The 13,532-nt window shown below is 42.5% G+C and overlaps 1 protein-coding gene across 1 annotated transcript in view; it reads left to right on the top strand.

The window, feature by feature from the left end:
- LOC124780250 (lachesin-like) overlaps positions 1-13,532 on the top strand; it is a 303,063-nt gene that overhangs the window by 126,832 nt on the left and 162,699 nt on the right. Inside the window, exon 4 of the mRNA XM_047253767.1 lies at positions 7,224-7,385. Within this exon, the coding sequence (XP_047109723.1) occupies positions 7,224-7,385 (162 nt within the window). The remainder of the gene's footprint in view (positions 1-7,223; positions 7,386-13,532) is intronic.

Below are 13,532 nucleotides of genomic sequence, written 5' to 3'. Positions count from 1 at the left end.
TGTCAAAGACTGTGGAGGAACGGACAGAAATTTAGGACACTCTTTTGCCCTTTGGATAGGAAACTGTCCCTAAAAGGAGCAAGAATCAGAAATGAGGATACAGAAGTAGATGGAAACCACTGCATTACAGACACATAACGTGTATCCACAGGACATGAACGCTGTAATTAGAAAGTGTCACGATGATCTCTTCTCTGCCAAAACGTGGTAGGAAAGCTAGAAAATCAGAAAAAGGAAATGCGGACGCACATCCTAGATGTGTTAGCGGTTAGTAAAGTGAAATGGAAAGAAGTCAAGGATTTCTGGTCAGAAGAGTATAAGGAAATGTCAACAGCAGCAAAAAATGGTACAACTGGAGTTGGGATCGATTTGAATAAGGAAGCAGGGTAGAGAGTGAGTTAGTTTAAACAGTTCAGTGATCAGGTCGTCCTCATCAGAAGCGAAAGCAAGCCAACACCAACAACAGTAGTTCAGGTACAAAAATGCGCAGGGAATACGAAAGTAAAAGCCACTTAGGAGCGAAATAAATAGAAATGGCAGGGAAGCTAAGACGAAATGAGTGCACGAAAAATGTGAAAAGATGGAAGAAGAAATGATTGTTGGAAGGACTGACCAGCGTATAGTAAAGTCAAAATAACTTCCCGTGGAACTGAAAGTAACTGCTCCAACATTAAGAATGCAGTAGTAATTCCATTGTTGAATCCAGAATAGAGAGCGGACATGTGGAACGAGTACACTAGACGCTCCTGTGAGGGGAGGAACCGCCTGATGACGTGATAGAAGAAGAAACAAGAGTCGACTGGGAAGAGATAGAGGGGCCAGTATTAGAGTCAAAATTAGAAAGAGCTTCAGACTACTAATCAATAGCCCTTACGTTATTATCAGTAATTAACACGAATTATAAATGTTTATCGCAGCCACATCTATACAGTGATGTTGCCGAACTTAGGTAATTGAGGGTAATCTGATGATGGTGGCAATGTTCATTGTTTAGATTAAAAAGTATTGGAAATAAGAGTTCTTGCCACACTCGCATATCTTCGTGACTTTTTGCGCCCGTTTCAATGTCAAAGCAGTATGGCTACTGAGCTGAGTATTATATGAGTATTATAAAATAAGTTACCATCCTTAAAAATGCGATCAAACAGTGAAGAGTAGTTCTTAATCAACTAATAAGTTACCATGGTGAACCCTAAACTATTAAAAATTTTTCAAATGGCTCTGAGCACTATGGGACTTAACTTCTAAGGTTGTCAGTCCCCTAGAACTTAGAACTACTTAAACCTAACTAACCTAAGGACATCACACATACCCATGCCCGAGGCAGGATTCGAACCTGCGACCGTAGCGTTCGCGCGGTTCCAGACTGTAGCGCTCAGAACCGCTCGGCCACCCTGGCCGGTCTTAACTATTAAAAAGGCTGGAGATTACTACTTAATGACTCCATGCAGTAAATCGGAAGAAACTCTATTTACTACATTGTATTATGTCACACACGGACACTGAACGTATAGGGGACTCCATCGACTAGAAACTTCTGTCAGAGTGAAAAACCTGCTACCATCCTACACCATGTGATATGAACGGTATGTATGTTACTATTCTCTCAGAACGTTCTATATGGTGTATTATGTAGACAATGAAAGCAAACAGCAATTATTGTTTTTGTTGGCTTGAAATATTATCTCGTTCACACAAATGTTTACACGCATTTGACTCATACAAAATACGACCTTAATTCGTTCAAATGGCTCTGAGCACTATGGGACTTAGCTTTTGAGGTCATCAGTCCCCTAGAACTTAGAAGTACTTAAACCTAACTAACCTAAGGACATCACACACATCCAGCGGTCGCCCGGTTCCAGACTGTAGCGCCTAGAACCGCTCGGCCACCCCGGCCGGCAGACCTTAATTCAGAATGATGCCACCAGGCCTAAGGAAATACTGCAGCTTGCATAGATCTTCTACAATGACGTATCAGAAGCAAAATAGTCGATGGTTAACACAGTTGCAAAACAAGTGGATTCCATATTCTCCGCAAACCATATCCTAAAGTTATCTGGCAAAAGCAGCCGTTTCGCCTAGACAGAAACGAACCGTACGATGTGATGTTAAACAGGTACTAAATTATGTTGTATATCGGCTTTAAAAGTCCACTACCATATCATCATATGAGCTATGCAGGTGAAAGATGTAGCAGATAGAGAAAGAAGTCACACAATGCCATACTCGGAGAAGAAATGCATTTGAGATTCACATTAACAATCACAATATTCTGGCCTCCTGCTGGTGATTTTGAGTTATTTATGAAACAACATGACACATTATTAAAGGCTTGAACCTCTAAACAGGACGAGTTGATATTAAGTGCACTTTTTGTCTCAAATGTTTAGTTCCTACGTGTACCAGTGCTCGTCATTTCGTATAATCTCTCTTCATCAGCCAACAAATTGGTTCAAATGGCTCTAAGCACTATGGGAATTAACATCTGAGGTCATCAGTCCCCTAGACTTAGAACTACTTAAACCTAACTAACCTAAGGACGTCACACACATCCAAGCCCGAGGTAGGATTCGAACCTGCGACCGTAGCAGCAGCGCGGTTCCGGATTGAAGCACCTAGAACCGCTCGGCCACAGAAGCCGGCCATTAGCCAACAGACAAGAGTGATGGAAACCAACAGTACTGCTATTAATATTTATATAGAAACAGCGAAACTGCAAAGACTGTGAGTAAATATTTAGAGTTAAACTACACGAGTAATGAAAAAGGAATTCATGATATTACAGTATATATGTAAAACAATTGTCGGAAACGTACACCCCACACTTGGCAGCAATGAAAACTGTAATGTATTCTATAACATAGCCTACTTTCCCAAGAAATGCATTCCAAAACAATTTCAACGAATTTCGATTTTCATTTCCACATTTTTAAAGTATTGTTTAAATGTTCAAGTGTGTGTGAATTCCTAAGTGGCCAAACTGCTTGCGTCATCGGTCCCTAGACTTACACACTACTTAACCTAACCTACGCTAGGAACAACACACACACTCATGCCCCAGGGAGGACTCGAACTTCCAGCGGGAGGGGCCGCGCATTCCGTGACATTACGCCTCAAACAGCACGGCCACTCCGCGCGTCTTAAAGTATTGCTCGATGTATGGAATGTATCTACCACTATTGCTAAACATAACGGTTCATTTTCTTTACCAGACGTTCACGACATAAGGCGTTCTAAAGACTTATTGAAATTGCTTGGTAAATCGCTTGTGTGGCGCGGTCAAATCGGTCGACCTATAGCAGAAGATATCATCAGCGATTTATCGTTCGTGCGTGGGTTCCTTTGGGTAACACAACTGTACAGTTGTGGCCTGTCACTTACTGAAATCGTTTGTAATTAAGTTGAGTTCATGACACTAATGTGAGAGCAGGAAATAAACTTATTAGCCATATACCATATACAGTACAACGTACGCATGCTTCCTGCTTTGTATTACATTCTCTACCCCATTGCTCTATTAAAATTTTCAGTCTTTGCAATGTTGACGTGGGAAACGTATTTGTAAGGACGACAGAAATGATCTTGGCGTTTCATATTTATCATAATATCTGTGAAAAATTTTGGATATTGGGTCCCAGATTCTTCCGATAATAATATTTTGTGACAGCCATCATTAGATCAGAAAAATCTCAAAGAAAATATGTAACAGGTAATTATAAGAAAATTTTACTTTACTACTGTTTCAACACTGAGGTCTCAGTAAGATTAGCGATTTGACAGCTACTTGTTTCGTCTGCACAGACTTATTATCTTTGTACTGTTAATAGTCTTACTGCTGATATAACTCTGTTCTGTATCATTTTTAGCAATCGTGCACACGTACTGCAAAATCTCCGGAAATTTAATTTTTGTACTCAATTTATTTAGGAACGATGTTAAGGTTCACTGAAAACTTATTTCTTCCTTGCCTCTGCATATTTCCTGCTTTATATTACCTCCAGATTTTTCTGCATCTGAATAGAGAGATAGGTGTACAATAGGCTGAGTCTAATACACTGAAGAGCCAAATAAACTGGTACACCTGCCTAATATCGTGTGTCGTCCCCACGAGGAGGCAGAAGTGCTGCAAGACGGCGTTGCAGGGAGTTGACTAATGTCCGAAGTAGTGCTGCAGGGAACTGACACCGAGAATCCTGCAGGACTGTCCATAAACCCCTAAGAGAACGAGTGAGTGAAGGTCTCTTCTGTACAGCACGCTGCAAGGCACCCCAGGTATGCTCAATGATGTTTATGCCTGAGGAGTCTGGTGGCCAGTGGAAGTGTTTAAACTCAGAAGAGTGCTCCTGGAGCCACTCTGTAGCAATTTTGGGCGAGTGGGGTATCGTGTTGTCCCGCTGGAATAGCGCAAGTGAGTCGGAATGCACAATGGACATGAATGGATGCAGGTGATCAGACAGGATGCCTACGTACAGGTCACCTGTCAGAGTCGTACCTAGACGTATGGGGGGGGGTCCCATGTCAGTCCAACTGTAGGTGCCCCCACACCATTACAAACCCTCCACCAGTTTGAACAGTACCATGCTGACATGCAGGGTCCATGGATTCATGATATTGTCTCCATATCCGTACACGTCTATCCGCTAGATACACTTTGAAACGAGATTCGTCCGACCAGGCACCTTATTTCCAGTCATCAACAGTCCAATGTCGATGTTGACGGACCCAGGAGAGGCGAGAAACTTTGTATTGTGGGTCATCGAGGGTACGCAGTTGTCCTTTGGCCCCGTATGCCCATATCGATGATTTTCGTTGAATGCTTCGCAAGCTGACACTTGTTGATGGCCCAGCATTGAAATGAGCAGCAATTTGAGGGAGGGATGCACTTTTGTCACGTCGTCCTTGGTCCCGTTCGTGTAGAATCTTTTTCCAGCCGCAGCCATGTGTGAGCTTTGATGTTTTACCGGGTTCCTGATATTCACGGTACACTCGTGAAATGGTCTTACGGGAAAAGACCTCTTCATCGCTACCTCGGAGATGCTGTGTCCCACCGCTCGTGCGCCGACTATAGCACCACGTTCAGACTCACTTAAATCTTGATAACCTGCCACTGTAGCAGCAGTAACCGATCTAACAACAGCGCCAGACACGTATTGCCTTATACAGGCGTTGCCGACCGCAGCGCCGTATTCTGCCTGTTTACATATCTCCGTATTTCAATAAGCATGCCTGTACCAGTTTATATGGCGCTTCAGTGTATAAAGCAGGAAACATGAAGAGGCAAGGAAAAAATAACTTTTCACTGAACGATAACGTAGCTTCTACGTAACATTCAAAACGGCTTAACAAACTTCGCAGTTGTGGATAACATTTAGAGTTCTCCGAGGCTACTCGCAGATTATGCTGTTGTATACATTGTATGTTGCTCGCCACAGTGTTCAAAAACGGTTCAAATGGCTCTGAGCACTATGGGACTTAACTGCTGAGGTCATCAGTCCCTTAGAACTTAGAACTACTTAAACCTAACCAACCTAAGGGCAGCACACACATCCATGCCCGAGGCAGGATTCGAACCTGCGACCGTAGCAGCAGCGCGGTACCAGACTGAAGGGCCCAGAACCGCTCGGCCAGCGCCACAGTGTGATTTGCTGTCGAAATTCCCGAGACTGCTCCACAAAAGAAGAGTTTTTTCGCGATTCCGCGGACTGTCTCGTACGCCCCTTGCCTGTCCCGCCATTCCCTCAAAGCGCCACCTACCCGCTTTCCCTCTCCATTTCAGCACGGAGGACATGGACAGAGACTACGGATACAGTATGTGATCAATAGTATCCGGATATCCCCAAAACATATGTTTTTCATATTAGGTGCATTGTGCTGCCACCTACTGCCAGGTACTCCATATCAGCTACCTTAGTAGCCCTTATACGTTGTGAGAGAGCAGAAAGGGGCGCTCCATCGAACTCACGGACTTTGAACGTGGTCAGGTGACTGGGTGTCACTTGTGTCATTGGTCTGCACGCGAGATTTACACACTCCTAAATATCCCTAGGTCCACTGTTTCTGATGTGAAGGTGAAGTTGAAACTTGTAGGGACACGTACAGCACAAAAGCGTACAGGCCGATCTCGTCTGTTGACTGAAAGAGACCGCCGACAGTAGAAGAGGGTCGCAATATGTACTAGGCAGACACCTATCCAGGCCATCACACAGGAATTCCAAACTGCATCAGGATCCACTGCAACTACTATGGATGTCATGGTCGAGCGGCTGCTCATAAGCCACACATCACGCCGGTAAATGCCAAACGACGCCTTGATTGGTGTAAGGAGCGTAAAAATTGGACGATTGAACGGTGGAAACATGTGTGGAGTGAAGAAGTACGGTACACAATGTGGTGATCCGATGGCAGGGTGTAGGTATGGCGGATGCCCGGTGAAGGTCATCTGCCAGCGTGTGTAGTGCCAACAGTAAATTTCGGAGGCGGTGGTGTTACGGTCTGGTTGTGTTTTCCATGGAGGAGGCTTGCACTCCTTGTTGTTTTGTATGGCACTATCACAGCACAGGCCTACACTAATGTTTTAAGCACCTTCTTGCTTTCCACTGTTGATGAGCAATTCGGAGATGGCGATTGCATCTTTCAACATGATCGAGCACCTGTTCATAATGCACAGCCTGTGGCGGAGTGGTTACACCCCTGAAATAGACTGGCCTGCATAGAGTCCTGACATGAATCGTATATAACACCTTTGGGATGTTTTGTAATCCCAACTTCCTGCCTGGCCTCACCGACCGAGATGGGTACCTCTCCTCAGTGCAGCACTCCTCGAAGAATGGACTACCATTCCCCAAGAAACTTTCCAACACCTGATTGAACGTATGTCTGCGAGCGTGGAAGCCGTCATCAAAGCTAAGGGTGGGCAAACACCATATTGAATTCCAGTATTACCGGTGGAAGGTGCCACGAACTTGTAAGTCATTTTCAGCCAGGTGTCCGAATACTTTTGATCACATAGTGTATTATATTTCAGATAAACCGAAAGCTTAGTTTTTTCCAATTCTGTCTAGTTCTGCAGTGCGCTCCAGTACAATTTCATTATTCAATTGACTTGTGTTGTTTTCTGCCTACTGAGTAGGCTAAGGAGTGTTCTGTTGGGTAACAGCTAGAGGTACTTCATTGAGTCCGTTCCTCTGCGCTGATTTGATTTCGTCTTTCCGCTGTTTCAGTGCCGCCCAATATCGTGGACGACGAGTCCACACCATCCTCTGTGTCTGTGCGGGAGAACCAGAACGTGACCTTGACCTGCAAGGCTGATGGCTTCCCCGCGCCCAAGATCATGTGGCGCCGTGAAGATGGACAGGCCATACACATCGACAGGCGCAAGAAGGGTGAGCTGCTAATGTCTCGTTCACGTGAACCTCTTAAGCCATATTCCTTACCCTGATTACACGGGATGAGTTGCTCATTAAAACTGCGACTTGCAATCTCTCACGCTGCCGTCGTCTGCAACAGAACACGGTTATTTTGTTTACTTATGGATGTAGCGATTGCTTTATTACCTTTTCTTTCATGCTTCGTTTGTTAAAGATGAGGTGCTCATTTGGGTAAATACATCTTTGGCTCCGAAAATTTTCATTTGTCACCGGTAAGTGTACCATTAACGATACCTTTACTAATAATCGATATCAGCCTCTATCTTTTGTTGATTACTGTATCATTGGTTTCCTAGAAGGTTCCAGAAAAGGTAGTTTCGCACCAATGGAGTGGGAGTCATTTAACAGACTGCGTTCACTCCGGAGACGCTGAGATGTAGTTCAGTTGCTTAAGTGTGGCCAAAGGGATAGTCGTGCAATGGTCCAGGCAAGGAATAAATTAATATAGTTGAAGAAGTATTAGTTAGGTAGATATTATGAGAAATATTGTAAACAGAGGATGTTTTTATATACCTGTAGAAGCAGCTTTGCGAGTTTACAAGTGAAGCATAAAAAGCCATAAACAATAAAAGACGATCATGGCGTAATACCCGAGTGGCAGCGATTGACGCCGCATGGTAATTTGAATATTGCTAAGGTGATCAACTACACAATTTGATGCGGTAGAAGTCATATAGCTTATTGAGATATCTAGAGAGATAGTCAAATCTTCCCAAATGTAAATTATATGACGAACCTTTCATTGTGATTAGACAGAATGAGTGATGTAAGACTGACTATGGATCATAATCTACTCCTATGTGACATTACTAAAACATATCGCTACGCGATATTGATTTATTTTTCAAACTATTTTGTTGTTAGATCCGAAATTCCTTCACCAGGGAAGACGAATGGAATATTCCAGAATTTGAAACACGAACAGCTGCTAGCATGAGTTTCTTAGAAGTAGATACCTTCGGGGTTGCGAAGCAGCTCAAATCGCTTGATACGGGCAAGTCTTCAGGTCCAGATAGTATACCGATTAGGTTCGTTTCAGATTACGCTGATACAATAGCTCCCTAGTTAGCAATCATATACAACCGCTCGCTCACCGATAGATCTGTACTTACAGATTGGAAAATTGCGCAGGTCGCACCAGTGTTTAAGAAGGGTAGTAGGAGTAATGCATCTAACTACAGACCTATATCATTGACGTCGGTTTGCAGTAGGGTTTTGGAGCATGTACTGTATTCAAACATTATGAATCACCTCGAAGGGAACGATCTTTTGATACGTAATCAGCATGGTTTCAGAAAACATCGTTCTTGTGCAACGCAGCTAGCTCTTTATTCGCACGAAGTAATGGCCGCTATCGACAGGGGATCTCAAGTTGATTAAGCTGCGGGCCTATGGGGTATCGTCTCAGTTGTGCGACTGGATTCCTGATTTCCTGTCAGGAAGGTCGCAGTTAGTTGTAATAGACGGCAAATCATCGAGTAAAACTGAAGTGATATCAGGTGTTCCCCAGGGAAGCGTCCTGGGACCTCTGCTGTTCCTGATCTATATAAATGACCTGGGTGACAATCTGAGCACTTCTCTTAGGTTGTTCGCAGATGATGCTGTAATTTACCGTCTAGTAAGGTCATTCGAAGACCATTATCAGTTGCAAAGCGATTTAGAAAAGATTTCTGTATGGTGTGGCAGGTGGCAGTTGACGCTAAATAACGAAAAGTGTCAGGTGATCCACATGAGTTCCAAAAGAAATCCGTTGGAATTCGATTACTCGATAAATAGTACAATTCACAAGGCTGTCCATTCAACTAAGTGCCTGGGTGTTAAAATTACGAACAACTTCAGTTGGAAAGACCACACAGATAATATTGTGGGGAAAGCGAGCCAAAGGTTGCGTTTCATTGGCAGGACACTTAGAAGATGCAACAAGTCCACTAAAGAGACAGCTTACACTACACCCGTTCGTCCTCTGTTAGAATATTGCTGCGCGGTGTGGGATCCTTACCAGGTGGGATTGACGGAGGACATCGAAAGGGTGCAAAAAAGGGCAGCTCGTTTTGTATTATCACGTAATAGGGGAGAGAGTGTGGTAGATATGATACGCGAGGTTGGATGGAAGTCATTAAAGCAAAGACGTTTTCCGTCGCGGCGAGATCTATTTACGAAATTTCAGTCACCAACTTTCTCTTCCGAATGCAAAAATATTTTGTTGAGCCCAACCTACATAGGTAAGAATGATCACCAAAATAAAATAAGAGAAATCAGAGCTCGAACAGAAAGGTTTAGGTGTTCGTTTTTCCCGCGCGCTGTTCGGGAGTGGAATGGTAGAGAGATAGTACGATTGTGGTTCGATGAACCCTCTGCCAAGCACTTAAATGTGAATTCCAGAGTAATCATGTAAATGTAGATGTAGATGTAGTTATTTAGAGTGTACTGGACACATATTCTATGAGGAAAGTATTGCTTTTCTCTCGTTGGGAAGACTTTCTCTTTGTGTTGACAGAAGGCAGTCAGTGAACGTTATTAGGACGGGCGAAGTCTGCTAGGAACTGGACAGTTTTCGGCGAAGTAAGGCTGTGGCCTGCTTTGTGTTTTTGTTGGCACAGCCAGCGACTCTCTTAGCCTTGAGCAGAAGGCGCGGTGCCTCCACTGCTCCACTGCCATCCCAAGAGAATTACTGAGAACAACAAGTTATTTTTTTATTCTTTTCTCATCAGATATCAGTGAACTAGCCACCAAGTATCCGCATGATTAGCATGGGAAGATACATTGCTTTCGCTTCAAAATTTTGTGTAGACATTCGAACTGATCCACCCTCCAGTGGTATTTAGTGCGAAGAGCACTAAACACTGGGATAGTGCTCCATGAAAGAACCAACCACTTGTTTCTTAAGGTACGTTTTATATACCAAGAGAGGGACATTTCTGAAAAGTCCCGCCCCTTCCCCCATGTCATGGATTGTGCGGCCCCACCCGCCGGAGGTTCGAATCCTCCCGCCAGCACGGGTGTGTGTGTTGTTTTTGGCGTAAGTTAGTTTAAGTAGTGTGTAAGTGTAGGGACCGATGACCTGAGAAGTTTGGTCCCTTAGAAATTCACACACGTTTGAACATAAACGAAACAAGCGATATTTTCATTCATCACATTGGAGTCAGAATTGAGTAGTCCCCTCTGTATGGACTTTTTCTGAAAGTGGAGAGTTGTAGAAGTAGATCTGTTTCATGGTCATTCGATCGTCCTCCGCCATGAGGGTCAGTAATCTTCTGGATGCTGTCTGGTGCTGTTACCTGCACGGTTTGCTGATTCTGGGGAAATGTGACACATTGTGCTAGTGTGACTCACATTGTAAGCAGCTCGTTACTTGTTTACTCTGTCACCCAACTTGTGCTGTTTAATTTGGTTGTAATTGTATTCCTAGCTTTGATTTTGCGAGTTGCCTACATGAACAGTTCTTTGTTGTGCTTTCTCCACACAGTCTTCTGAACTTCTTGGTATCTCACCACAATGTTATGGTCATCTTGTCATTTGATCTGAAGTGTAGAGAACGTAGTTATATGGTAAGGGGAGCTGGAACACCCTATTCAGACAACGTTCAATTTAGTGACTTGGCTTCCAGGTACTTCAGGAACCACTGTAGCCACTGACATGAAACTTATGCAGGACATTAAACTGTACATTCTGAGACTACTGAACTACAGTAAATGTATTTCATCCACTGCTTTCGGAAACACATTTTTTTTTAACTACACAGTTAAAATTTTGTGTACTTTTTTGTACGTTGTCCTAAATAATTTTAATTATACATAACATTATGTTCTTCTTTTAGTTCAGTAGACTCAGGGTATGTATGTTATTACTTCCGGAAAACTTGAATACTGTGCTTGAAGTGGTTTCTGAGATTTAGGGAAAAACGCAACAGAAATGTAAATTTTCGGGTACGGTTTCTAAAGATTGAACAGTCTGAAACTCTCTTAATATATGCTTAATTTTTTGTTTTTAGTCACTCAGAAGCACACTACGCCATACTGTATATCTCCCTATTGATCTATTTCCATGTTTTTTTCTTCTTTCCTTCTTTCTGGACTCCTTAGTGGCCAACTGTGCTGCATACTCTGCTTTATCAATGCGAACCTTGTGCATCCTTTCAAGTTCTCTGATGCAGTTTGCTCCAGGATTAATTCCCATATACTGTAGCACTTTCACGCTACCAATGTTGCCATCATTAAAGGCAATAACAGTATCACTGACGCCCCACTTTAGTGTCTTCATTTCACCAAAAACATTTTTTGGTAAGCGAGTCCATATAAGATTATTGAACGATTCATTGGGATTTTGAGTCTGACCATGCTGATACTTCTTCAATAATGCAGGATTTGCCAAAACTCTGTGAATAGGTTTTACGATACCCATGGTTGCTGCTGGGATGGAATGTTTATGGCTGTATAAACTGTTGGGTACTGGGCATTGCGGTAATTGCACCATGAATCAGGTCCAGGAGGGCAACGATGGTGTACTGGTTTCTCATCAGTTGCAGACTGTGGAAGAAGGTAGCCCTCACTGCCTGCTTCATTTTAAACAAATCGTCAGTATTATTTCTGATGGCCATCTCATTATACTGCTGTAGTTCATCAATAATTTTGTCTATCAGCCTGCCCCGTATGGTTCTGCCGTCAGAAAGTTTCTTCTCTCTCGAACTTTGTTTCAACTTCCTCAACCTTCTGGACATAACCTTTATAACACAGCAATCCAAAGCCATCTATATAAAAAATTACCGATTTATTAGATCTTGAAGTTACGCACGTAAAAATTTTTAACATTTTCAACCGGTGTAGGTTATATTGAAAAACACAAACCGTATTTTTTTTACATTCACATTTTAGGAATTTTATCTCGCTATAAAATTTGCAATTTTACGAATAAAATGGTATATATATATATATATATATATATATATATATATATATATATATAATTTTCCGAATAAAATGGTATATATTTATAGCGAGATAAAATTCCTAAAATGTGAACGAAACATTTTCCGTTCTAACTCCTCTCAATTCTTGTTGCGGTTTTTCCAGTCATAAGAGTAATTAATATCTGTTAAACTCAGTCTTGACTTACATATTAAGATTCTTTATATTCCTCTAAAAATTTTCTATTGTTAGGCGATAATACATACAACAAGGTGCAGACCTAAGCTAGCTGCGTTCACCGCGACGGCGTTATCCTTCTATACAGTGGTGAAAGTCAACTATTAGTCATATTAAGAACAGAAAGCAAAGAACAACCACTGCACTTGCTTGTCCAGCGTGATTAGAGATATATTTTATAAGGAGCACTACGGTTACGCTCCTCGACTAGGGTCGAGAACTGGGACGCAAGTTTCAACTTGTTTCAAGGATAAATAAACTTTGTTAAAATTGAGTGATTTTTATAATGACATCTGCAGGTGTCGGGTACTCTGCCGGATATCAGAGTCGTTCTGGCAAGATATTTCGACAACGTGACTCGAGATCGTTATCTGGTATTATTTGAATCTCTGGTAGCACCTGATGAAGATATTGAGTCACGTTGTCGAAATACCGTCGAGAACAACGCTTATATCAGGTAGAATACCTGCCGCCTCAAGATGTCAACAGATCACCGAGAAAGACTGAAGAATTACGACTTTACCATGTCGTTAAGCTTAGATTGCCATACACATAGGAGACAATGCGTTGGTTGGTTAGGCGGATGGTAAAATTCAATTTCTACGTATCTTATGTAAACACCAGCCGTTTCACTCGCCCAACTGCCGCTATAACTGACTGAACTTTCATTAATAAAGTAAAAAGCAGAATAAACAGAGGAGAGGTTTGCACACTGACGGAAGGGAAAAGAATTGTTTGCTTTGTCGTTTTAGCAGCAGGTATAGCGAGTGGACGTGAGGCGGAAGCTTACTTTCATTTCTGTCTGATCTGCTCAATACAGTGGTAACTTCATAAGAAAGTTGGTGCCTCCTACACCATTTCAAGTACAACCCTCTTGATATCTCTTTTCGAAAACCCAGAAAGTAGAAACGAACCAGCTAGTACAATGCGTATTTGAAAGGAATGAAGCTTTCAGAGACTT

This window comes from Schistocerca piceifrons, chromosome 1 (assembly GCF_021461385.2).
Source record: "Schistocerca piceifrons isolate TAMUIC-IGC-003096 chromosome 1, iqSchPice1.1, whole genome shotgun sequence".
Classification (NCBI taxonomy): Eukaryota; Metazoa; Arthropoda; class Insecta; order Orthoptera; family Acrididae; genus Schistocerca; species Schistocerca piceifrons.
Note: the sequence above shows the minus strand (reverse complement) of the source record. Positions and strands in the feature narration are given on the sequence as shown.